The 27,500-nt window shown below is 43.9% G+C and overlaps 2 protein-coding genes across 5 annotated transcripts in view; one reads left to right on the top strand and one right to left on the bottom strand.

Moving 5' to 3' along the window:
* camk2d2 (calcium/calmodulin-dependent protein kinase (CaM kinase) II delta 2) overlaps positions 1-923 on the top strand; it is a 13,030-nt gene extending 12,107 nt beyond the window's left edge. For all 4 annotated transcript variants that reach the window (XR_014532036.1, XR_014532037.1, XM_083533122.1 and 1 more), the window contains exon 21: positions 1-923. This exon is cut by the window's left edge. The gene's annotated coding sequence lies outside the window, so the exon portion shown is untranslated.
* A 2,094-nt stretch (positions 924-3,017) lies between these two features.
* Positions 3,018-27,500, bottom strand: part of ank2a (ankyrin 2a, neuronal) — a 50,881-nt gene continuing 26,398 nt past the window's right edge. Inside the window, exons 24-44 of the mRNA XM_083533358.1 lie at positions 26,620-26,714; positions 26,346-26,500; positions 24,084-24,295; positions 23,749-23,950; positions 23,505-23,601; positions 23,042-23,270; positions 22,768-22,893; positions 22,515-22,637; positions 22,195-22,227; positions 21,605-21,626; positions 13,975-19,476; positions 11,041-11,118; positions 10,762-10,893; positions 10,509-10,649; positions 10,202-10,397; positions 9,985-10,045; positions 7,758-9,359; positions 6,687-6,767; positions 4,590-4,706; positions 4,291-4,470; positions 3,018-4,216 (exon numbers count right to left, since the gene is read on the bottom strand). Of these exons, the coding sequence (XP_083389484.1) occupies positions 4,142-4,216; positions 4,291-4,470; positions 4,590-4,706; positions 6,687-6,767; positions 7,758-9,359; positions 9,985-10,045; positions 10,202-10,397; positions 10,509-10,649; positions 10,762-10,893; positions 11,041-11,118; positions 13,975-19,476; positions 21,605-21,626; positions 22,195-22,227; positions 22,515-22,637; positions 22,768-22,893; positions 23,042-23,270; positions 23,505-23,601; positions 23,749-23,950; positions 24,084-24,295; positions 26,346-26,500; positions 26,620-26,714 (9,459 nt within the window). The 3' untranslated portion in view covers positions 3,018-4,141. The remainder of the gene's footprint in view (positions 4,217-4,290; positions 4,471-4,589; positions 4,707-6,686; positions 6,768-7,757; positions 9,360-9,984; positions 10,046-10,201; positions 10,398-10,508; positions 10,650-10,761; positions 10,894-11,040; positions 11,119-13,974; positions 19,477-21,604; positions 21,627-22,194; positions 22,228-22,514; positions 22,638-22,767; positions 22,894-23,041; positions 23,271-23,504; positions 23,602-23,748; positions 23,951-24,083; positions 24,296-26,345; positions 26,501-26,619; positions 26,715-27,500) is intronic.

Here is a 27,500-nt window from a genome sequence, read left to right as displayed (position 1 = left end):
AGCATAAAGAGCACATGAGCTGTGCATGCAGGTTATTATAGACCTCATTAATATTCATGTATCTAATCTTTATTCATACATAATCTTAATATTTATGGGTCCAAGCACATCTTAGTTCTTACACTTCTTCTTATTATTATTATTATTGTGTGTGTTGAAGCACAGTGAGGAGTAAAACTGTAGCGTGTAGAAATGTAGCAGGATGGCGGCATGTCCGATCCAATCCGATCTACACGTCGCCTGATGGTGGTGCTATAGAGCAGGAGGACTACAAGCATTTCACTCCTCACATTTTATTTGGGAGTTAATATAGTCTATGCTGTATTTATAAATCCAGGTAAGGAGGGCGTGGCTTAGTGATCATCTCTAAATAAAACAAATGATTCTAAAATGACAGGACTGAAGGATTGGGGTCTATTTGTGGATCAGTGCTTGGACCCCAGTGATTGCTGCTCATGGCTGTACTTATGTTCGGGGTTTTTTTCTTTGTGTTATTAACAGCTTCCTTTTCCTTGCGTCTCTCCCACAGTGCATTATGGGTATTTATTTATTTATTTATACATAACTATAATAATTGCTTGATGGATTCAGAGTTGTTAATGACATCATTGTGGACGTGTGTTATAACGAGGAACACAGTGGGTTTAAAGCTGATTGGTTATTAAAGTCTGGATTTGGTGATGATGGAAGGATGTCAGAAGCGAACGGTCTTCCTTGAGGAGAAACCTCATTACTGCTCGACTATGCCAATCATTACCCTTTTAGGTTATTATTATGATTGTTGTTGTTATTGTTGTCGTTGTTGTTAATTGATCTGCTGAAACCTCACTATAGACAAACTAGCAAAGGTTCATTTATCACCATGACAACGTTTACCAATTTACTATTGAAATTAAACTACAATAAAGTCTGATGTGAATCAACTCACCTTCGACCTGTCTGTCTGTCTGTCTGTCTGTCTGTGAGATAAAGACCTGTCTGTCTGTCTGTCTGTCTGTCTGTGAGATAAAGACCTGTCTGTCTGTCTGTCTGTGAGATAAAGACCTGTCTGTCTATCTGTCTGTCTGTGAGATAAAGACCTGTCTGTCTGTCTGTCTGTGAGATAAAGACCTGTCTGTCTATCTGTCTGTGAGATAAAGACCTGTCTGTCTATCTGTCTGTCTGTGAGATAAAGACCTGTCTGTCTGTCTGTCTGTCTGTCTGTCTGTGAGATAAAGACCTGTCTGTCTATCTGTCTGTCTGTGAGATAATGACCTGTTGTAAGTTGTTGAAGAAACAGAAATCAGATGAATCGATAAACATTTTAATATTAACACACACCCACACACACAAACACACACACACTCTCACTCACACTCACATGTTGTACAGTGGTAAATGCTCTATAATAAACAGAAGACATGCTGTTTATAGAATTTCTATTCGGGTTTCAATGAAAATCACAGTGAAACACAGCAGCAGGTTAGTTTTACACACACACACACATACACACACTGATCTTCTTGCTTAAGATTGAAGGGAACAAATAAATTATTTTGACATCATTAACACTCTTTAATATTTGCTACATTTGAAAACAACAAATTTATGGCCTGCTACAATACTGTCACACCTCCCCTAGTCCACTTCCCCTACTAATCCTCCCCTAGTCCACTTCCCCTACTAATCCTTCCCTAGTCCACTTCCCCTACTAATCCTTCCCTAGTCCACTTCCCCTACTAATCCTTCCCTAGTCCACTTCCCCTACTAATCCTCCCCTAGTCCACTTCCCCTACTAATCCTTCCCTAGTCCACTTCCCCTACTAATCCTCCCCTAGTCCACTTCCCCTACTAATCCTCCCCTAGTCCACTTCCCCTACTAATCCTCCCCTAGTCCACTTCCCCTACTAATCCTCCCCTAGTCCACTTCCCCTACTAATCCTTCCCTAGTCCACTTCCCCTACTAATCCTCCCCTAGTCCACTTCCCCTACTAATCCTCCCCTAGTCCACTTCCCCTACTAATCCTCCCCTAGTCCACTTCCCCTACTAATCCTTCCCTAGTCCACTTCCCCTACTAATCCTTCCCTAGTCCACTTCCCCTACTAATCCTTCCCTAGTCCACTTCCCCTACTAATCCTCCCCTAGTCCACTTCCCCTACTAATCCTTCCCTAGTCCACTTCCCCTACTAATCCTCCCCTAGTCCACTTCCCCTACTAATCCTCCCCTAGTCCACTTCCCCTACTAATCCTTCCCTATTCCTCTTCCCCTACTAATCCTCCCCTAGTCCACTTCCCCTACTAATCCTTCCCTAGTCCACTTCCCCTACTAATCCTTCCCTAGTCCACTTCCCCTACTAATCCTCCCCTAGTCCACTTCCCCTACTAATCCTTCCCTAGTCCACTTCCCCTACTAATCCTCCCCTAGTCCACTTCCCCTACTAATCCTTCCCTAGTCCACTTCCCCTACTAATCCTCCCCTAGTCCACTTCCCCTACTAATCCTCCCCTAGTCCACTTCCCCTACTACTCCTCCTCTAGTCCACTTCCCCTACTACTCCTCCCCTAGTCCACTTCCCCTACTAATCCTCCCCTAGTCCACTTCCCTTACTAATCCTCCCCTAGTCCACTTCCCCTACTAATCCTCCCCTAGTCCACTTCCCTTACTAATCCTCCCCTAGTCCACTTCCCTCCCCTAGTCCACTTCCCCTACTACTCCTTCCCTAGTCCACTTCCCCTACTACTCCTCCCCTAGTCCACTTCCCCTACTACTCCTCCCCTATTCCACTTCCCCTACTAATCCTCCCCTAGTCCACTTCCCTCCCCTAGTCCACTTCCCCTACTACTCCTCCCCTAGTCCACTTCCCTCCTCTAGTCCACTTCCAATACTAATCCTCCCCTAGTCCACTTCCCCTACTACTCCTCCCCTAGTCCACTTCCCCTACTAATCCTCCCCTAGTCCACTTCCCCTAGTCCACTTCCCCTACTACTCCTCCCCTACTACTCCTCCCCTACTACACTTCCCCTACTACTCCTCCCCTACTACACTTCCCCCAGTCCACTTCCCCTACTACTCCTACTCTCAGTCTCACGGTTTGACAAAATGACAGATTTAGCATTAGCACTGAGCTTGTTTGCTAGCATTAGAGTAGTGAAGGGGATAGTGAACAAGGGAACGTGTATAACAGTATTAAAACAGGTTGTGAAGTACACAAGCAATGATATTACACTATGACACACACAGACAAAGTAAGACAGGAGCCGCAGACAGACAGACCGACAGACAGACGAATAGGTGAGCGTAAATACCATGAATATAATTATTAGATGAATGGTGCTAATCATGCTAATGCTAATTTCACTTGTAGTAGTTATGTGGTTAATATATACAGATAAGTATGATGATAATGTCACTGAGCAATGATGCAGAAACACGATTAGCCAAATGTTTTTTTTTTTTTTTAATCTAACAGCATTCTTATGTAAATGCGATAAAGAGGTTTTTTAGCATGACGATAAACGAGTGAAGAAAAACATCCTAAACGGTTCTGGTTAAGGACGTCGTTTAACTCACGGTCAGTTTCATGCTAATCAAGCTAAGCTAATCAATAAAACTCTGGCTATTTGTTCACTAATGCTAGATTAGTTGTGTTTTAATAAGCTAACCAGTAATATTAGTTTATCCCTAATAACTAGCAAGCTAATATCTCTGCATGAGGTAATAAATATGCTACCTGGTTAGCATTACAGCGAAGGATTTGACTTAGAGATAAGTCAATAAGATTGTTGCTTGGTCAGTTCCTTCTATAAAGATGACATCATCAGGAAATGTCAGTGACACGCCTTTACATTTATAACTTCGAACTGAAAAATTCAGATAAATAAATAAATAAATAAATAAATAAATAAATAAATAAATAAATAAATAAAGTGAAGGTGAACATGGTGGACAAAGAGGACATTCACAAACAATGTGGAAGCAGGAAGACCTATAAAACAGGAATTAAGGAGAAAGAGAGAGGTGCATTCTGGGATTGCTTAAGCATTCTTAGTGCAGAAAGAGAAGAGGAAAAAAGAGAGGACAGATTCATCATTATTCCTCTACATGAAGCCATGTGATGCTGAAAGTCGTTGTTATGGTGATAACCAAGGTCATATTCACATCCTATACGTTTGCATCCTCCGTCCCGTACCCGTCAGTGAAGTGCACTTCAGACAACTCATGTTCTTCGTCCTCACTCTGTGAGGGAAAGAAACCGGGGAGTGAGCATGATGCTAACCTTCACAGGAAATGATATCACAGCAACAGCTCACCTGTGTGATGCCATCATGGGCAGTGGCCAGATGTGTGTCCAGGTGAGTTTTTTCGAAATTATTTTCAGTCTCAACGACAGTCTCACCGACCGTCTCACCGACCGTCTCACTGATCGTCTCACCGACCGTCTCAGTGACGAGCTCAACCTCAGCATCCTCGCTGTGCTTAGGAAAGAGCACCTGAATACGTTGTGATCAGAATAAAGAACATCATGTGATCAGAATAAAGTGTGTTATCCAATCAGAATAAAGAACATCATGTGATCAGAATGAAGTGAAATGTAAACGATCATGTGCACCTCTGTCTCATCCCCGTCACTCTTCACCACTGCTCTCTTTACTGCTCGAGACTGAATACGGCCTTCTGTTCTCTCCTCCGCTGATACGCACCGTGTGACCACTGTCTTCTGATTCACCTGTACAGGTAACACACACCAATATTTATGCACACACACACACTCACACGTGAGAACTGTTAGGGGTGAGAGTAGTGGTGTAGGAGTAGATACACGGTGTACAGTGCAGAACTGAATAATAATCTAATTACATTTTAAATGATAATAAATCTCCACAGTAATACTGTAATACTGGTAGTCGCTCCTGCCAGCGGCATCTTCTGTTACAGACCAACCCTCATTAAAGAAAGGAATAAAATTGTGGCCCTCACAGAAGAAGGTTTGAGGACCCCTGGAGTGGGGTTTAGGGTAGTGGTGTAGGTTTGGGTGTTATGGGTTCTGCTCAAGGACCCAGCAGTGGCAGCTTAGTGGTGCTGGGGTTCAAATTCACAACCTTCTAATGAGAAGTCCAACATCTTAACCACTGAGCTACCCCGTACCCCCCGCAGGGAGAGTGGTGTAGGGTCAGGCGTTAGGGTAGTGGTGTAGGGTCAGGCGTTAGGGTAGTGGTGTAGGGTCAGGGGTTAGGGTAGTGGTGTAGGGTCAGGGGTTAGGGTAGTGGTGTAGGGTCAGGGTTTAGGGTAGTGGTGTAGGGTCAGGGTTTAGGGTAGTGGTGTAGGGTCAGGTGTTAGGGTAGTGGTGTAGGGTCAGGGTTTAGGGTAGTGGTGTAGGGTCAGGCGTTAGGGTAGTGGTGTAGGGTCAGGCGTTAGGGTAGTGGTGTAGGGTCAGGCGTTAGGGTAGTGGTGTAGGGTCAGGCGTTAGGTTAGTGGTGTAGGGTCAGGGTTAAGGGTAGTGGTGTAAGGTCAGGTGTTAGGGTAGTGGTGTAGGGTCAGACGTTAGGGTAGTGGTGTAGGGTCAGGGTTTAGGGTAGTGGTGTAGGGTCAGGTGTTAGGGTAGTGGTGTAGGGTCAGGGTTTAGGGTAGTGGTGTAGGGTCAGGCGTTAGGGTAGTGGTGTAGGGTCAGGCTTTAGGGTAGTGGTGTAGGGTCAGGCTTTAGGGTAGTGGTGTAGGGTCAGGCGTTAGGGTAGTGGTGTAGGGTCAGGCGTTAGGTTAGTGGTGTAGGGTCAGGGTTAAGGGTAGTGGTGTAAGGTCAGGCGTTAGGGTAGTGGTGTAGGGTCAGACGTTAGGGTAGTGGTGTAGGGTCAGGCGTTAGGGTAGTGGTGTAGGGTCAGGCGTTAGGGTAGTGGTGTAGGGTCAGGCGTTAGGGTAGTGGTGTAGGGTCAGACGTTAGGGTAGTGGTGTAGGGTCAGGCGTTAGGGTAGTGGTGTAGGGTCAGGCGTTAGGGTAGTGGTGTAGGGTCAGGCGTTAGGGTAGTGGTGTAGGGTCAGGCGTTAGGGTAGTGGTGTAGGGTCAGGCGTTAGGGTAGTGGTGTAGGGTCAGGGGTTAGGGTAGTGGTGTAGGGTAATAGTAACTCTCAGCAGGATGCCACCACTACCATGCTTTACAGTGAAGATGGTGTTCTCAGAGTGATGATTAGTTTAAAATATCTGCTCAACAAAGCCTTTTGTGTAAAGGTTAGAGTGTTTTATTCTCATAAGACTTCCTCTGTATCTCCAAGAAAAGGTTGTAGCACAGCAGTTATGCTCATGTCTACTTAAGAATCTGAAATGCATCAGTCAGGTTTTCGGCCTCATCGTTGCATGTAGACGGCGCTGGTTCAAGTGGTAAATGACTGCTATCAGCCTCTGATCAAGGTTGCATCTCCCTACCTACATAATCTCCTCCTTACTAGACTAGAAAATGTTATTGAATTTGAGGAAACTCCCTTTTGTGTCTGGTTCTTTTCAAGGTTCCTTCCTCAGTTTCATTAAGTTTTTTTTTACAGCCTACAGTTATTGTAATAAATTTATGAATTAAAAAAGTGTTAAACAGCTACACAAATTAATCTGAACTAAAGTCTTCGGGATTAAATATGGATCATCACATCTCCATAAGGTCCGTCTGTGTGGAGCATCCAGCTGTGTGGTGGGTTCAGGTCTTGAGGACCAGATTCAGAAGGTACCTGCGATGTAATGTTGAGAGTTTCACGTTTATCCATGTACAGTTTTTCAGTCTGTGGAGGAACGTCAGCTTCTCCATTAGCCTGATAACAAACAAAAAGATAGTGCTGTAATTAATATATCCACCAGGGGGCAGATCCCCCCGAGGGGTTATGGGTTAGTTGTTCTTTTAAATAAATTTCCCCAAATCAGCAAAAAGACCAACTTTCACCAAATTATTCCAAAACAAGCAGATTAAAAAAAGACATCATCATCATCATCATGATCATCATCATCATACAATTGGGGAAGGAGAAGCTGAACGAAGGAGTCGCCTGAGGTAATAAAACACAGCCCACAGAAACAGAAAGGAAACAGTGCTGTTCAGTCACCTCCAGACTCATCATCCTGAGATCCTCCTCAACTTTCAACCCTGCCCAATCTCCTCACCAGATCTATCACCACTGAATCCTATCTATTCAAAATAAACCTTCAACCAATCACAGTAAAGTACATCAGCCAATCAAATAAAACCCAGTTCAAAGTAAAAACAATATCCACAGAAACTGTTCAGATGAAAACCAGTCAAAACCTGAGAACATTCTTCAATTAAACATCATCCAGATACAAAGCAACACCTCACTTCCTGTTTCTACATTCTACATGGAAATGCGTTTATTGAGAAGAATATTGAACTGGATAGATGTGACTGAAGAACAGGATAAAGCAGAACCTCAGCTCTCAGGAGAACATGCAGCAGTATCACAGAGGTCTTTCATGCAAATAACCAGATCATCAATGCCCATCAGTGCACGAGTGATCAGTCCATCTGGAGATATTTTAGACCACCATGGTTCTTCTCAAAATAATTTAATAAAGCAAAAAAAATTAATTTGATCATGCAGCAGTGTGAGGTTCTGAAGGCCAGAAATCTCCAAGAAGTAGGTTCTTGAGTGCAGACATCCTGATGTTAAAAATCCTGTGGATTCATCTAATAAGAGAAACTAAAATATCTTCCTTATGACAGGAACTGGGAGGAGCAAAAGGTGAAGCTGGGGATAAAAGTGGAGAGAAGGACCATGCTGTGATCTTACCCTCTTCGGATCATCATCATTATCAATATCATCCATAACAACCCCATAAGATGGAGCTTCTTTAGAAGAACAAATGTAAGCTTGTGAAATTTTCTTCACTCTGGATGTGTTCTCTTTTTCCTCTGATTCTTCAAAAGCTTCCTCCATGATGGGTTCTTTCATGCAGTCCAGAATGCAGTCCTGGTTCTCCTCTTCACCTCTCTCAGATGAAATAAAACCTTCAGCACCATGTGGCTTTTTGCTAAGTAATGTTTCCCAAGCTACATTTTGTTCCAGTCCCAGTTCTGAGTCCTTAATCTGGTTTGTCAAGAAGATCTCGTGCTCTTCAGGCAGGTGAAGGGAACTCTGGAGAATCTGAGCATGTTCATTCTGCATCTGCATGATCTCAGGTTCCTCAGTTGTGGAAAGTGGTTTTATGGGTGTTTCCTGATCACAATCAGATGTTCTTGACTCAGTAATATCCAGGCTGAGACCTTCAGTCAGTGGCTTGTCAGTAGGAACAAGTTTTTGAAGTAATGCCAGAGCTTCATCAGTGCTTAAGGAGCGTACAGTAGTTTGCTCAGGTTTGGAGAAATTGCAGCTAAATGAAGCCTCCTCTGAAAACTGAGCTGGTGTCTCAGATATTAAAGATTCTGACTGTGGACGTTTTGCCCTCTGTTCCACAGCTGGAAACTCAGTGAGAAGCTGATTTGACTCTTGAGCAGAGGTTTTTTCTGCTGCCCAAAGAACTTTGTCATACTCAAATTGTTGTGTGGTTCGGACTGTGTCTGGTGTTTGTGGAGAAACATCTGAGTGAGATAAAGATGAAACATCTCTCTGAAGAACACTCTCTTCCATGCTTTCATGCAATGCAATCTTCTCTTTAAAGTGTTCCTCAAGCTGCAATTCAGCATCTTCAGTGTAGATGTGTACGGACTCTTGAACGTCATGGTTTGGTAAAGAGAAATCTTGATTACCACACAGTTCCTCTGAGAGATGTCCATGTTCTAGAGATTCTTCAGCCTGGACACTTGGTATAATCTGAGAAGATTCCTGTGCATTATCAGATCCCATCACTTCTTCAGGAAATTGAGAAACTTCATTCCAACCTTCTCCTGGTTCCTGTTCCTCTGTGCTACCTTTAAAATTGCACTCTAAATCTAATTCATCATGGTCTTCAGCTGGAAGCTGATCTGCTTCTGGATTTACAAAAACGTAATCAGACTCAGATGGTGTCCTGATGAGGTCTGGGGTTTGCTGTGGCCAGTTCTCCGAAACAGATGTCTTCACTCCCTGATCACTCTCACTGAGCTGTAGAACTTTGTGAGTCTCAGACCCTGAGAAACGAGACTGAAACTCTGAGGAAGACTTCTCACTTTCTTCCATGTCACTTTTCTCATACACAGGAGAAAGATCATCAGACCCTGGAGATCCCAGGTGTTCCTCAGCACGACCTTGGGTTGATTGTCCTGTTGAAAACTCACATGAAAATCTGTCAATTGAGGTCTGACTGAATTTGAAGAACTTTGGCTTCAGAGCTTCTGTTGCAGGTGAGTGACTCAGAGCTTTGGGATCTTCAGGGTCAGTCAGAGTCTGATCTGCATCCTGATCTTCAGCTGACAGCTGGATGATGACAAAAGGTTTATAATAAATCAGAAGATAAAAGTGGATATTGGGGTCATCTGGAGGTCACTGTAGGATATAATCACTAGACAATCTCCTGAATTCATACGCTGGAGATTTAAGAAACTCACACACACACACACACACACACACACACACACACACACATACAAACACACACGTACACACATACACACACCCACATACACACATACACACACACACACTCACACACACACTACACACACACACACACACACACACACACACAGACACACACACACACACACACACACACACACACACACTACACACACACACACTCACACACACACTACACACACACACACATACACACACACACACCCACACACACACAGACACACACACACACAAACACACACACACACACACACACACTACACACACACACACACACACACACACACACACACACACACACACTCACAAACACACACACACTCACACCAACACTCTCACACACACACACACACACACACACATCTCAGTCCCGCCCACTCGGTTGCAGTGTTGTAGTTCTGATTATTTAGTACTTTGAGAGAACAGAAGTTGTTTAAGACTGAAACTCCACACAGACACTTACTGCGGTGTGTAGAGTTGTGTGTGTCACATCCCCTTCACCATCTTGACTCGGCCACGCTTCTCTGCAATACACACCAGCAGCAGGTTAGCGCTAACGAGTGGAACAATCTGAGAGCAGTGTCAGGATTAAGAGTGAGGATTACATCATGCTGCTATCGCTAATCATCATCATCATCATCATCATCGTCATCATCTCAGCTTAGCTCAAAGAGACTCACTGTGGGATCTCAAGCTCCTCTAGCATGTCTCCATGGATACTCTCAGAGTGGGTGTGGCCTACAGGCTCCGCCCACGAAGGAATGTCGAGCAGTGAGGCTACTGACAGGTCCTCCTCCGACACTGCAGCTGGGGGCTTCTGGGAAACGTCCACTCGCCTCACCATCCGAGGACTGACCTCCTGCACTGAGGACAAAGCTATACACACACACACGTCTTACCCTTACATAGTCTACTGCTGTGTGTGTGTGTGTGTGTGTGTGTGTGTGTGTGTGTGTGTGTGTGTGTGTGTGTGTGTGTGTACTGAACCTTCACTGTGGTCCAGCGTCTTCTCGATCTCAGCGTACGTTCTGCACGTTTGTTCCTGGACTGATTTGTTGAGTTGTGTCTTGATGAGGTGGACGATGTCCATGCGGTTTATTTTAGTCAGTTTCTTTATCAAACAGTCCTCTGAACACACACACACACACACACACACACACACACACACACACACACACACAGTATTAGTAATGAACACAAGTAGCAGTGTGTTATAAAGTGTGAGAGATGGAGCTCTGACCTGTGGCATGTTTGCCCTCACGCTCAGTCCAGCGCTGTAGAAGAGCAGAACTCTGTTCCTGCAGTGAATTCGGGTTCTCAGCTCGGACCTGCTGAACTTCATTCTCATTAAACTCCAGCTCTTTAGCTAACTCTATAAACCATAACACAGTCACACATAGAGCAGAAAATTCAGACAGGAGAGTAAAAGTAGATGTTTGGAGAACACAGGAATGTATCTTGGCTAAAATGTTCCTGGATCTCATGGTGTCACATGGTGTAACCTGAGATCATAACTCACCTGTCCAGCTAAACCCAAGGAGATCCGCAATGATGGACAAAATCTCCTCTTTACGATCAGCATCATCGTTCCAGTCCACTGTGAACATCACGCATCACAACTTTTTATTATCAGACACATGGAACTAAAAGGCTGTGCTATAAGTGTTAACCGTCTGACATCTAACAGTGTATTCAGCAAAAAACAATAAAAACATTCAAATGATAGAATTCCATGCTGAAGTGAAATGTAAAAAATGTATAAAATGCACTGTTCAAGTTCCCTTACATACATCAATCTTGAGATTTCAACATTAAAATGAATGTTTATAAAACTGACTGAATACAGACTGGACACACACACACACACACACACACACACACACATATATATATATATATATACAGTGGGTACGGAAAGTTTTCAGACCCCCTTAAATTTTTCACTCTTTTTTATTTTGCAGCCATTTGCTAAAATCATTTAAGTTCATTTCTTTTTCTCATTAATGTACACACGGCTCCCCATACTGACAGAAAAACAAAAGAATTGTTGACACTGTTGCAGATTTATTAAAAAAGAAAAACTAAAATATCACATGGTCCTAATTATTCAGACCCTTTGCTCAGTATTTAGTAGAAGCCCCCTTTTGATCTAATACAGCCAGGAGTCTTTTTGGGAAAGATGCAACAAGTTTTTCACACCTGGATTCAGGGATCCTCTGCCATTCCTCCTTGCAGATCCTCTCCAGTTCTGTCAGGTTGGACGGTAAACGTTGGTGGACAGCTATTTTTAGGTCTCTCCAGAGATGCTCAATTGGGTTTAAGTCATTGCTCTGGCTGGGCCATTCAAGAACAGTCACGGAATTGTTGTGAAGCCACTCCTTCGTTATTTTAGCTGTGTGCTTGGGGTCATTGTCTTGTTGGAAGGTAAACCTTCAGCCCAGTCTGAGGTCCAAAGCACTCTGGAGAAGGTTTTCGTCCAGGATATCCCTGTGCTTGGCCGCATTCATCTTTCCCTTCATTGCAACCAGTCGTCCTGTCCCTGCAGCTGAAAAACACCCCCACAGCATGATGCTGCCACCACCATGCTTCACTGTTGAGACTGTACTGGACAGGTGATGAGCAGTGCCTGGTTTTCTCCACACATACCGCTTAGAATTAAGGCCAAAAAGATCTATCTTGGTCTCATCAGACCAGAGAATCTTATTTCTCACCATCTTGGAGAACTCCATGCGGGTTTTCATGTGTCCTGCACTGAGGAGAGGCTTCCATCGGGCCACTCTGCTATAAAGCCCCACTGGTGAAGGGCTGCAGTGATGGTTGACTTTCTACAACTTTCTTCCATCTCCCGACTGCATCTCTGGAGCTCAGCCACAGTGATCTTTGGGTTCTTCTTTACCTCTCTCACCAAGGCTCTTCTCCCCCGATAGCTCAGTTTGGCCGGTCGGCCAGCTCTAGGAATGGTTCTGGTCGTCCCAAACGTCTTCCATTTGAGGATTATGGAGGCCACTGTGCTCTTAGGAACCTTAAGTGCAGCAAAACATTTTTTGGAACCTTGGCCAGATCTGTGCCTTGCCACAATTCTGTCTCTGAGCTCTTCAGGCAGTTCCTTTGACCTTAATGATTCTCATTTGCTCTGACATGCATTGTGATCTGTAAGGTCTTATATAAACAGGTGTGTGGCTTTCCTAATCAAGTCCAATCAGTATAATCAAAAATTTCTGGACTCAAATGAAGGTGTAGAACCATTTTAAGGATGATCAGAAGAAATGGAGAGCACCTGAGTTAAATAAATGAGTGTCACAGCAAAGGGTCTGAATACTTAGGACCATGTGATATTTCAGTTTTTCTTTTTTAATAAATCTGCAAAAAGGTCAACAATTCTGTGTTTTTCTGTCAGTATGGGGAGCTGTGTGTACATTAATGAGGAAAAGAAATGAACTTAAATAATTTTAGCAAATGGCTGCAATATAACAAAAAGTGAAAAATTTAAGGGGGTCTGAATACTTTCCGTACCCACTGTATATATATATACAAGAGCATAAAGGATGATTCAAACACAACAGGACAGGAAAGGAGAGACAAGACAGGACAAACAGGACATGAGGCAGGGCAGGAAAAAAATTGACCGGAACGATAGGATAGAATAGGATAGACTGGGACAGATGGGGCAGGATAGCACAGGACAGGACAAGGTAGGATGGGACAGAAAGAACAAGATAGGATAGGAAAGACTGGGACAGGACAAAACAGGACAGACTGGGCAGGACAGAATAGGACAGGACAGGAGGGGATAGGAAAAGATAGGACAAGACAGGATAAGATAGGACAGGACAGGAAAGGATGGGACAGACAGGACAAGACAGGATGGGACAGACCAGGACAAGATATGATAGGACAGATTGGGACAGACAGGACAGGACAGATTGGGAGAAATAGGGCAGAATAGGATAGGAGAGGAGAGAACAGGAGAGGAGAGGAGAGGAAAGGACAGGATAAGATATGATGGGAAAGAAAGTACCAGATAGGACAGACCAGGACAAGATTGGATAGGACAGACTGGGACAAACAGGACAGGGCAAGACAGGACATTCAGAACATGAAAGTATAGAAGAGACCAGTACAGGATAAGATAGAACCGATCAGTACAGACAGGATAGAATAAGAAATAAGAGAAATAATAAATACAGGGCAGGAAAGGAAAGGATAGGACAGAAAAGGACAGACAGGACAGGGTAGGTCAGGAAAGACAAGAAATGACAGACAGGGCAGGAAAGGATAGGACAGACAAGACAGGAAAGACAAGAAAGCAAAGACATGGCAGAATGAGAGAAGAGTCAAGACAGGACACAACAGTCACACAGGACAAATACAAACAGAAAGTGAGGGTAGAAACGAAGGATCGAAGGTTCATTTGTAAGAAGAGGGAAGAAGGGGCCAGAAACCATGGAGGTACCTTGACTCTGATCTGGACTACTGCTGTCTGAGAGTCGCTGCATCTGTGTCTCTACACAGTCCTCCCAGTTTGGTCTGGTTTCAAGTATGTCCTCTCCTAAAGAGGGGGTTTGGAACTGTGTCGATCTTCTCTCTTCATCCAGGACAGCTCGAGGACTGTCCTTTCCATCTGGAGACTTTTCAGGATCTCCACCTTCATGAGTGTGTTGAGGTTGTAGTGAATAAAGTGTAGCTGATGATGTTTGATCTACAGACACAGGGATTTTGGATACAGGAGTCTTTGGTTTGGCTAAAGAAGAAGGAATCCCACTAACATCTGCTTCTGACTTGGGCCTTCGTTTTTGCTCAGTAGAGTCACCTTTCCCCAAAACATGATCAAAGCTGCTGGCTTTTACTGGAATCTTGGACTTTGGGTGCCTGCTCTGAGGTTCTGCAGGAGGATCTTTGGGTGAGCTGAGAGACGAGTGTGATGATAACTGCATTGTCTCTCCACTGGAGAGCAAAATATTATCTTGAGTAGGAGAAGGAATTTCAATAACTGAGTGCTGATCATCCTCTGCTGAAGAATCAGATGACTCCAGATCCTGCTCAGAGTAGATGGACCGGGTCACTGTAGACGTGGTTGTTTCAAGTTCTGTTGGTGGTGAATCAAATCTCAGATCTTTCTCCTTTGGGCCTTCTGAATCTCTAGACTCTATCGACTCAACAGAAGCAGCTTGAGGGAAATCTTCACTTTTCAAATCAAATGAAATTTTTAGTGATGTTCCAGATTCTGTTGGACTCTCCATGACCTGAACCTGACTGCCCTCAGATGGATTTTCACTTATGGGAAAAAAGACAAATCCATCCTGCTCTTCCTCCATGCTTCTCCTGCTCATATCTATAGCACCACCTCTTGTCATTTCAAACAGTTTCCCCTCCTGAAACAGGAATGGGTTTGGTTGCCCATTTTCTGTAGGTGTACGAGTAGGAGGCATTTCAGGTGTAGATCCCTGAGTGTCTGAGGTCTGGGAGCAAACCTTCTGCTCTTCAGTCTCAATCTGTGAGTTCATGCTTTCATCCTCCTCCTCCTCCTCCTCCTCCTCCATCTCTGCACTCCAAGGATCGAAATCTTTCTGAATCTGTTCTGAAATTTGTTTTGATTTCTTTTCATGATCCTCTTCATTGCAATAAGAGTGTGTCTGATGTTCCTCTGTAGTGTCCTCATCACTTACTAGCCACACAGTGTCTACTGGTTTCTCATCAGTGATGTGACACTGCATGACAGAGGTGCTATCAGGTTTGTTTTCTCTGAAGATCGCAGCTGGATCCTCAGGGAAAGTCACTATCGAGTCAGTCGCATCTTCTTCACTAAGGCACTCAGGAGGAAACTCGGCATGGCTCAGCTCCTTTCTCTCAATGTGAATTTGCATAGAGAACATTTTGATCTCCATCTCACTAATATCTGGAGCTCCAGACTCACAGCTGTAAGAGCACTCTGAAACCTGACGTTCACTCAGAGCTTGTTCAGGTTCCTCATGTGTTAGTCCAGTGAGTGATGTTTCATCACACTGCTCTGACTCTTGATATGAAGACAACACAGGACTGAGTTTGTGTCCACACTGCTGTGTGTCCTCATCTTCATTATAAAGCTGACTTTCCGGATGGGAATGAAGCTCTTCTTCCTGCTCCTTCAGCTCATCATCTGTCTCCTGGCTGAAATCGAATCTAACCTTTCTCGTTTTGGTATCCTTTTCAATTTCATCAAAGACCCGGATTTTGGCAGCCATCTTGAACATCTTTTCCTCAGGTGTGAACTGCTTTTTCACTTCACTGATCTCCTGTTCTTCCTCATCACTTCCCTCTGGAGTTTGCTGTAAAGTCACTGATGGCTCCTGTGCATCAGACATGTTTAATGCATTATCCTCATTTTGGATTAACATTCCTTCTGACATCACCACATCCTGCTTTATAAGTCCTACAGAAATGTTGGACTCAAACATCTCCATTTCAGGATCCTTCATTTCATTGCATTTTTCAACTTTCTTCTCAGCTTCTCTTTGGATAATCATTTCAACACTAATTTCCAGCTCTGGGTTTTCCAGCAGGTTGGCTGCAGCCTGGATGTTCTGTAAGTCATTGCTGGTTTGATAGAATAAAGTTGGACTTTTGGAGTCTGCTCTCAGACCTGTGGGACTTGTCTCTAAAGAGTCAAGACATGGAAATTCCTTGACTGGACTTGGCTCGATGGAGTCAGGAGACTTATTAGAAGATATATCCTCTTTTAAAGGTGTAGTCTCCAGCGAGTCTCCTTGGCATTCGCTGTTAGGATCGCTCATCGTTACAGGATGTAGGTCTCCTAAATTGTCTGGTCTAAGAGCAGTTTCTACAGAGTAAACATCAGTTCCTATATTTTGTTTTGGTTCTTTAACTGGAGAAACTGTCTCATCTTCAACCGCAGCATTTACGTCCTGTTCTGTTTGGTCTGGACTTTTTGAAGGTGACTTTTCCTCTAGAGTCAGAAACCCAGGCTGGTCTTCTACCTCATTCTCCTGTAAATGTGTTTCCCCAGAATAAATCTCATACATATCTCGAGTTTGTGTCATTTCAATAAGCTCACAATCCTGATACGTCAACTGGTCCAGATCCTGAACTGGACAATCTACTCCTACTGTCTGAATTTGTGTTTGGATTTCACTGGATGAAAATCTCTCTACTGCAGTCTTATTTTCAAGCTGATTATCATCTTCTGTCCCGTCAAAACCTGTTTGGACAGGAACTTCAATTTCTCTGGATGAGATTTCCACTGAGTCAGGAGATTTACAAGTAGCGTCATCAAAGATATCAATGAATATGGATGTAGAGAATGTGGGAACAGGCAGGTTCTGAAATTCCTCAGATGGAATTCCTTGAATGTGCTCAGTTTCCTCCAGTACAGAAGATTCATAATCATTAACCAGGTTCTGAACTGAAGTAGTTCGTTCCTCTGCATGAGCTTGTGTTTTGGTTTCTGCTAAATATGCCTTCTCCACTGTAGTTATGTACACATGCTGATCTTCTTCCTCTGTCTCATGTAAATGGTTTTTCTCAAGCTCTGGTTGATGTGGACTTTTGATTTCTGTGGATGACACATGCACAGGTTCCGGAGACTTCTGAGAAGAGAGATCCTCTGGATCAGGTGTAAGCTCAGGTGAGAAAGTTTTAAAGTCACTTATTGTTACAGGCTGTGATTCTACCAGGTCATGTGGTCTACACGACATCTGGTATATTTCCTGAACTTGAACAGATTCAGCATGTTCTACAGAGGAAACTTCATCACTGAACATATCCTGACTCCACTGCTCTCTTTTAAGCTGAGAACTGATCTCCTGATCTGTCTGATCTTGGCTTTTGATTTCTGTGAGTGACGTTTGCATGAACTCCAGCTCTGCATGGACTGGACTCCGTGGACTTGTTTTGGTTGGACTTCCAGTCTCTGGTGTCTGCTCTGCACTCTTCTTGTCCCCAGGCTGGTCTTCTGGCTCTGTGGGGGAAATAACCCTGTCCTTTACGATGAGAGTTTCTGGACTTATTTGTGCAGTTTCTTCTTCAAAAGCTTCATACTCTCCTGAACTTGTTTTAAGAGTCCTGCTCCTGATACGAGTTGTTTCTTCTCCTGCGAGCTCACCTTGGACTACTGCAGGAGCAAATCTGACTGCTGGCTTTGGTTTGCATGAATGGTGTTCCACAGTGGTATGCTCCAGCTGATCATCATCTTGTATAATATGAGTTTCAGTGTATGATGTGAAGCTCCTGGCTGATTGACCTGTTGCCCTGATGAACAGTTGATACTCTGGATTCTCCTCAAGTTCTTCTTTGATAACAGCACTGAAGTCTTCAGAAGGTTTTCGGTTTGGGCTAATCTGTGGTTCTTCAGATGTTCTCTGTTCATGGCTGGTGCTTAGTTTTTTATAGTGCAGTATTTCAGGACTATACTGTTCTTCATCATGATGCCACACTTCAAAAGTAATGGTTGAGTCTTTAGCTTGCATTTTCTCTGGACTCAATTCCTCGGAGCATTCTTTATTTTCCTTGATTTTATCCTCACTGAAAAATGCCTCCTGTTTACCTTCTTCCTCATAACCTGGTGAGATATTTGAAGTTTCTTCTTGCTCACCAGTTGTGTGATCTGGTGCTCTGTATAGTTCTTCTCTCACACTAATCACTGTGTTTTCACTCTGCATTTGGCTGGAACTCCAGGAGACTTTGTTGCTGAGTGAAAAATCCACAGTAGTTTGTGGAGGATCTTCTGATGTTATTTCTGTGTGCTCATGTCTAATTTCATCACTAATCACTACATTTTGTAAACTTTGATCATAAATGATTAGTGATGATTCTCCAGAAATGCTTTGAGAATTGATCTCTTCTGCTAAAGGTTGAATTGCTAAGGTTTGTTGGTCAGATATCTCTTTTGATTCCTCAGAAGCATGTGGTGTAGATGTATCCACCAGATTAATGATTGCTTTATGTTCGAACAGTCCAGATTTGCTTTTTGATGGATCTTGTCCTGTTTGAAAAGCTTTCATCAGCTCCTTCACAGACATGGAGTGCTCTATTCTTTCAGTCTGAGACCGAGGAGATTTGGGAGATTTAGGAGGTGGAGTGTAATGTTCTTCTTGTTCTCTCGTGGCCAGGAAAGCTTTGCTCTGAACAGCAGTAACTCGTCTCACCTCTCTGACTTTGACACTTTCCTCCTTCTCCTCCTCTGCCACTTTCTTCTGAAGTGCTTGAACTCTGTCTTTGATGGACCCAATGGGAGTCTCCACGATTTTAGGAGACACAGGTGGGGCTCCAGGCTCGAAGTCTCCGAGGAGTGTGTCTCCATCGAGTGATTCCTCAGAACTCATCCTCTCTAGTTCATCTTCAGAGCTACAGCTCACAAACTCTCTCTCTTTCAGCTTCTTCCTTGCAGGTTTTTTGATTCGTGGAGGATGACGTTTCTGAGGTAGCACAACTTCTGTGAATGTCTCTTCCACAACAATGTCTTCTTGGTCAGGGTGAGCAGTTACAGGATGATGCTGGAGATAACTCTCCAGATCTGTAGCGAGATGTGAAACCATTTCAGACGCGTCCTTTAGAGGAGCAGAACTGCGATCGGTGGCTCTTGTGATTCTGACCTCTTTAAGTAAAGGCTCAATCAGCTGGCTTTTCTCTCCGGCAGTCTCTTTCTCAATATACTTCGATTTCTCTGTGTCTTTGCCAGATTTTCCAACACTTAGGATCTTTCCCACCTCCTCCAAATCCTCTTTGACCTTTCCGACAATTTCAAATGGCTCTTCTTCATCCTCATTTTCTACACAGTATTTTAATCCGTCCACCAGGGACGTCTCGGAAACCTCAGTGGTCAGGAAGCCAGAGATTTTGATAAGGTCCTGCTTCATATCTGAGACGTCTGAGAGGAGGTCGGGACTGGCGAGCGTCGCTGGATCGTGAACCATGTGTGTGTGCAGTGTGGAGAATTCTGTTGATTCGGTTTCATCCTCATCTTCAGTCAGTAAATCCGATTTACAGAAGAAAAGGGAAAAATGAAGAGGACAGAAGACATTGGATAACCGGTGAGCGCAGGAGTAATACAGTCAGATGTGGAGTAACGTCCGTTAGTATATAAACAAACAAAACATTACACCACACCAATGGATCCGAGGAGTTTTAGCCAACAGCTAAGCAAAGGGAAACTAAGAAAATGCCGGAAAACAACTTGCAGGAAATAACTTGCTTTGACATGTTAGATTTGATTTCTTACACACACACACACACACACACACACACACACACACACACACACACACACACACACACACACAAAGAGAGAAGAACTACAGAAACCTAAAAATAAAATATCCATGAAAAACGCAGTGAAACACAGAATATCTCAAGATTGTTCAGAAACACATACACACACACACACACACACACACACACACACACTCACACACACACACACACACAATACCCAATTAGCCCTATTATTATTATTATTATTATTATTATTATTATTATTATTATTATTATTATTAGTTAAATTTCGTCAGATGCTGCAATAATTTTGGTTAAATATAAATTCAGTGATTAAAATGAGTTATAGTGAGTCTGAGTGAGATGAATAATCAAAATGCACAAACACACATATATGTATGTATATATGTATGTGTGTATGTATGTATGTATGTGTGTGTTTATGTATGTAACATGTGTAAGTCAAGTTATTTCCATGCAAAACAACAGACGCGTGTTCATGCAGTTACACATGAAATAAATCAGGAATATGTGGAAAAAAACATGAAAACATCCTCAATTTCCCTTTAATCCAAATAAACAACTGAGACACTTTCAGTGTGTGGGTGTGTTAAGTGTGTGTTTCCAAACCACCAAATCACGTCTCCCAATCTCCCAAATCACGTCTCCCAAACCACCAAATCACGTCTCCCAATCTCCCAAATCACGTCTCCCAATCTCCCAAATCACGTCTCCCAATCTCCCAAATCACGTCTCCCAATCTCCCAAATCACGTCTCCCAAACCACCAAATCACGTCTCCCAATCTCCCAAATCACGTCTCCCAATCTCCCAAATCACGTCTCCCACGTCTCCCAATCTCCCAAATCACGTCTCCCAATCTCCCAAATCACGTCTCCCAATCTCCCAATCTCCCAAATCACGTCTCCCAAACCACCAAATCACGTCTCCCAATCTCCCAAATCACGTCTCCCAATCTCCCAAATCACGTCTCCCAATCTCCCAAATCACGTCTCCCAAACCACCAAATCACGTCTCCCAATCTCCCAAATCACGTCTCCCAATCTCCCAAATCACGTCTCCCAATCTCCCAAATCACGTCTCCCAATCTCCCAAATCACGTCTCCCAAACCACCAAATCACGTCTCCCAAACCACCAAATCACGTCTCCCAATCTCCCAAATCACGTCTCCCAATTTCCCAAATCACGTCTCCCAATCTCCCAAATCACGTCTCCCAATCTCCCAAATCACGTCTCCCAAACCACCAAATCACGTCTCCCAAACCACCAAATCACGTCTCCCAATCTCCCAAATCACGTCTCCCAAACCACCAAATCACGTCTCCCAATCTCCCAAATCACGTCTCCCAAACCACCAAATCACGTCTCCCAAACCACCAAATCACGTCTCCCAATCTCCCAAATCACGTCTCCCAAACCACCAAATCACGTCTCCCAATCTCCCAAATCATGTCTCTCTTTGTCCTGTACGTCCCTCAGGAGCCATTTAAACCTCCATTACATGAACTGATAATAAATAAAGGTGAAGCGTCTCAGCTCTGTGTGGAAAAGGGAAATCTCAAAACTTTCACTTTTACTGAACTGCTGAATTCATTGCGAGTGAGAATGAATGAAATTCAGAACTCCATTAAGAGTAGAAATACGGGCTAAAGAGTGTATTGGAACAAAGTCGATTGCTGTGGGATGGAGTTCTGAGCAGAACAGGAATGGAATGTGAGGGAAGTGTGTTTCAGCCACAGCACATTAGTCAAGGATCCATTCAACACACACCATCACCACATTCTGTTCCAGTTCATCCACAACGTCACACAATCAACAGAACTCATCTATAGAGAAGATAAAACACCCAGGCTTACATTTCTCATGTGTCTTCTCACTCTGTAACGAGAAAACATTTACACATCACTGCATGAACACACACACACACACACACACACACACACACACACACACACACACACACACACACTTTATATTTAATATATGCACTATAATGACAAAAGTATGTGGACACCTGACTATGTACATATTTCCATTTTTAGTCTCCATTCACTGTTATAATGAGCTCCACCCCTCTGGGAAGATGTTCCACTGAATGTTGTGGAGATTCATTTAGCTACAAGTGTGTTAGTAAAGTCATGTAGTGATGTAGGTGAGAAGGTGTGGAGGTTCCCAGAGTGCAGTCAGCATTCACATTCATCTCAAAGGTGTTCTATAGCAGGAGATCTTCCACTTCAACTCATGGAAAGCAGATCTTTAGGAGCTAGCTCATGCTAGAACAGGTTTGGGACTCCTAGTTTAAGTGAAGGACATATTTCATGCCTATTCAATTGTGTGCCTCCAACTTTGTGCTAACATTTGGAGAAGAACCACATGTAGCTGGAGAGGTCAGGTGTCTCACTATACTTCTGGCCATGTAGTGTATTTAATGTAGGTTCGATTTTACCTCTTCATCAGGATCCTGGTCTGAATCCGAATCCTGAAACCAGAAAATGTGAAAACATAAACGTTAATGTTGTGTTACTGTAGCAGCATCATGCTTGCATCATCATTCAGCCTCAACATCCGTGAATTCTACATGAAGCTCATGCTATTGATGGATCTCTCCTGTTTCTCTAAACCAGTTCTGAGGTTCTAGAGCATCACTGATGTCCTGTAGAGTACAGTTCCAGAGTTTGAGGTAAGTGATAGTGTTCCAGGAGATCAGTGAGAGACGTTAGAGCAGGACATCGTGGACACTGTGGAAGTAAACCATGAGAAGTTTACCTTTGAGTAAACAGGCAGTGTGATGTTCAGGTTGCAGATGGCATTGTGGTTCAGGCTGCGGTACGTTCTCGGTTCTTTAGTGAATGAAAGTCGACCACACGGTTCCTGTGCACTGTCACGGATCTGATAATCAATCAATCAATCAATTAATCAACCAATCAATCAATCAGCTGTGAATATTTATTAGCTGTTTATCAGTAAAGACTTGTGATTGGACTCTGAGGTCAGTCACTGTGTGATAACGAAAGTGTACCTTGATGAAGAGAGCCAGCCGGTTCTCCTTGAAGGCGTAGAAGCTGAAGACGTGGTGCTGTCCACACTTCGTCAGAGGAACAAGGTTTCCAAAACAATCCACAAAAATGGGTTTTCCTTCGAGAACCTGAAACACAAAGTCCACCTTCACTCCACACTCACCTCAAACACCGGAGGTTTTACTCTCACTGATGAACACACACACACACACACACACACACACACACACACACACACACAGGAACCGCATTCCCGATCAAGCCCATGTGCTGTACCTCCACGTCTCGGCTACGTGCCACCTCGGTGAAGTTCTCCTGCTGTTCCAGAGTCTTGTCCATCTTGTCGTCGGTCATGCAGAAGCAGCGAAGACGTGCCTCAATTGGGTCCAGTGTTTTAGCAAAGATGACAAACTTGGCCATGTAGGGAACACAGATGATCTCCCTGTAGAGCTGCGCACAGAACACCACCGACTCCTGAGACTGACGGCAGTCTATCAGCCAGAACCTGAGGACCATCCGCAGGAGAAAAACCATCATCAGCTCTGTGGTTCTGCAATCTCCATGGAGATGTGGGATCTAACGCTCACACCATCCCGTTAGTTTTTTAATGTGTGGAGTGTTACTGCTCTAATAAACACAAAGGAAAAACAAGAGCACGAGGTGCTGGAGAACCTGGAACGAGAGGAAAACAGAAGAACGAAGAAGAACCTGCTGAAGAGTGCTGAGAGGAGACACTCACCGAGCTGAGACGTTGGTGGTGAACGAGACACACTGATTAATGAAAGTTAAAGGAGTTGAACCAGTGATGTCCTCCCACTGCGCTGGTGTGGTACCTCCTACACACACACACACACACACACACACACACACACGATTATTGCATTAATAATTACTAATACAATCTATTAATGGTGTACCTAAATAAATCTAACCTTAACTTAGAACACACACACACACACACACACACACACACACACACACACCGGTGATGCTGCACAGTAAGCGCAGGGTGGGTGTCTCCCCCGGCATGCCGCTGTCCTGATTGGTGGAGGTTTTGGGAATGGGGATCGTCATGGTGATGGGTTTATGGAACTTGCGCCTTCGAGGCTCCAGAGTAACAATGGGGCTGAACGTCGCCTTATTACCCAGAATCCTTTTTACTACCTCGGGCCCTATTGGCTGAGCCTGTTGCACAAGTACACAAAAATGGGCAGAGTTTATTGTTCTGTGTGTGTGTGTGTGTGTGTGTGTGTGTGTGTGTGTGTGTGTGTGTGTGTGTGTGTGTGTGTGTGTGTGTGTGTGTGTGTGAATACAGTACCTGTAGTCCGACGCGAATCCTCTTGGTCAGAGCTCCTTCAGGAAACACAGCCTGAACCTGAGGAACCAATGAGCTGCTGAGAACTCCCCCCTCTGGACCAATCAGGTGACTGTCTTGTTGTATACGAGACACCACTGCAAAGAACTGTGGGAAATCCCGAGTGATGATGCGGCAGATACGTTTCTTCTCCAGTTCCTCGGGTGAGTCCAATTCTGAGATCAGCACAGCAAGAGGCAGGTACAGAGCAGCTGTTATAATCAGAGCAGCTGAAACACTTCATACAGAGTTCAGGATGAATAGTTATGGTTTCAGGTGCTAAAGTCTCTAAAGCAAGTTTTTGGAATGAGGAACATTTAGGAGATATGTGAGGGATTATCAGACCCTAAACTGCAGTTATAGACCTGCTTTGTGTTGTAAACGGTTGAAATGTATATTGTACTGGTAACACAGATCAGGCGTAACATTAGAACCTTCTGAGTGGTGAAGTGAAGAACACTGATGATCTCTTCATCAAGGCACCTGTTAGTGAGTGGATTTATTTAGTAGGCAGCAGATGCCAATCAAAGCTTGCTGACCTGATGAATGAGGCTCAGACCAACATGGCAATAACATTCTAACAACTGGAACTGAACTAAAATATATGATTTATTAGCATTAAATCTTTAGTTTTTTCAGACTGTTGTGATCTTAAAATATCCCAAAAAAACTAGTTCATGCTTCTGTTACCTATTTGTTGGATTATTGCTGTAGTTTTCAAACTTTTATCTGCCATTCTCCACTTTAGAAGGAGGGAAGAATTTCAAGTCCCACCTGCACTCCACCACCACCCCAGAGAAATGAATAGGTAATGAAATAGTTGAAGTGAAAAAAAAAATGTCTCGTTTATTGAAATATCAAGTTCTAAAGCAAAAAACATCAAATAGCATAAAGTTTTAAAAACAGAGAAGATAAAAGTGTAGTTGTTTTATGTTCAGTGATGGATGTTTGAATTTACTTGCATTAATGAGCTAATTGCTTGTTTGTGGCTGCTTTGAGTGCATGAACTTTTAAAAGAGAAAATCATGAATGAAGATTAATAAGAAAACAAAAACACATTTTATACATATATATATATATATACACACACACACACTCACCGGCCACTTTATTAGGTACACCTGTCCAACTGCTTGTTAACGCAAATTTCTAATCAGCCAATCACATGGCAGCAACTCAATGTATTTAGGCATGTAGACATGGTCAAGACGATCTGCTGCAGTTCAAACCGAGCGTGAGAACGGGGAAGAAAGGTGATTTAAGTGACTTTGAACGTGACATGGTTGTTGGTGCCAGACGGGCTGGTCTGAGTATTTCAGAAACTGCTGATCTACTGGGATTTTCACGCACAACCATCTCTAGGGTTTACAAAAAATGGTCCGAAAAAAAGAAAATATCCAGTGAGGCAGTTCTGTGGGTGCAAATGCCTTGTTGATGCCAGAGGTCAGAGGAGAATAGCCAGACTGGTTTGAGCTGATAGAAAGGCAACAGTAACTCAAATAACCACTCGTTACAACCGAGGTATGCAGAAGAGCATCTCTGAATGCACAACACGTTGGGCGGATGGGCTACAGCAGCAGAAGACCACACCGGGTGCCACTCCTGACAGCTAAGAACAGGAAACTTATATATCCTGCCATTCATTGCACCCCACCTGTAATGTCATATATACCCCACTAGAGGGATGCCCCTCACTTTGATGTTTTACTACGTGCATAAAAAAGCTCCAGCTAATGCAGCAGCAACAGTCTTTATAAAACCATAAGCTGTGATCACATCACCCCCGTCTAACTCACCATGCTCCGGCTCCTCACTGATTACTGCCTACTACCGTTACGCCACTGGATGCTCTTTTACTGTAGTACATTAAGAAACTTTCATCCTGCTTTAAACGAAAGGTTCAGGCTGTTTATTAGTACCTACTGTACAATAAGGAAGCCTACAGCAGGGGGCTCCAGTTATGGAGCAGCTTCCTTTAGACAAGCATTTTGATAAAACCTTTTCTCTTAAGAACAGATTCGGAGGAATCACGGGAATAGATCAGTGTGGGGTACTGAGATGTTTCAATGCTTTTTCAACGCCTCAAGTGTTCAGTCAGGTTTGTTGATGATCTGAGAGCATCCTCATGTCTCTGTTAGCTACTGGTTGTACCTCTTGGTTAGACTGCTATAAGTGAAGAAAGGATGGGTAGGTGGTGGGGTCAGGGTTTGTGCTGAGGGGACATACCCTCGTCCATGCCATTGAGGATCTGGTTGAGTTCCTCCTCGGTGTGCTCACAGTGATGTTCTCTCCAGCTCTCTCCTGTCTCACTGCGCAAAACCACGAGTTCTCGCTCAGAACCGCGCAAAGCTGCAAAGTGAGGAATCTCCACAATCACCGGCCTGTACACACACACACACACACACACACACACACACACACACACACACACGATGAAAACCAGAGTAATTTACATTCTAAATGATATATATATGGTTTGCAGATTAGAGTGCGTTTCTACCCAAGGAATTTGGTTCCTGGTGGACCAAGCTGCAGGATTCTGCTCACCAGGCTCTCTCCTTCATTAAGAGGAGGTGGAGCTGTAGGTAGGTGTAACTTCCTGATAAAGCAGAGGAGAAGAACATTTGAGATACACAGTAGTGAGGAGGTTTACAGGATGTTTAGTGGGAGCAGATTGTAAATAAGAGTCCTGAGATACAGCGGTGTCTCTATGACTTCAGCAGCAGATCTTTACATTCACACACCATCTCTCTCTCTCTCTCTCTCTCTCTCTCTCTCTCTCTCTCACACACACACACACACACACACACACACACATACACACACCATCTCTCTCTCTCTCTCTCTCTCTCTCTCTCTCTCTCTCTCTCACACACACACACACACACACACACACACACACACATACACACACCATCTCTCTCTCTCTCTCTCTCTCTCTCTCTCTCTCTCTCTCTCTCACACACACACACACACACACACACACACACACATACACACACCATCTCTCTCTCTCTCTCTCTCTCTCTCTCTCTCTCTCTCTCACACACACACACACACACACACACACACACACACACACACACACATACACACACCATCTCTCTCTCTCTCTCTCTCTCACACACACACACACACACACACACACACACACACACACACACACCATCTCTCTCTCTCTCTCTCTCTCTCTCTCTCTCTCTCTCTCTCTCTCTCTCTCTCTCTCTCTCTCACACACACACACACACACACACACACACACACACACACACACATACACACACCATCTCTCTCTCTCTCTCTCTCTCTCTCTCTCTCACACACACACACACACACACACACACACACACACACACACACACACACACACACACACACACC

This window comes from Silurus aristotelis (genome assembly GCF_946808225.1).
Source record: "Silurus aristotelis genome assembly, chromosome: 27".
NCBI lineage: Eukaryota > Metazoa > Chordata > Actinopteri > Siluriformes > Siluridae > Silurus > Silurus aristotelis.
Note: the sequence above shows the minus strand (reverse complement) of the source record. Positions and strands in the feature narration are given on the sequence as shown.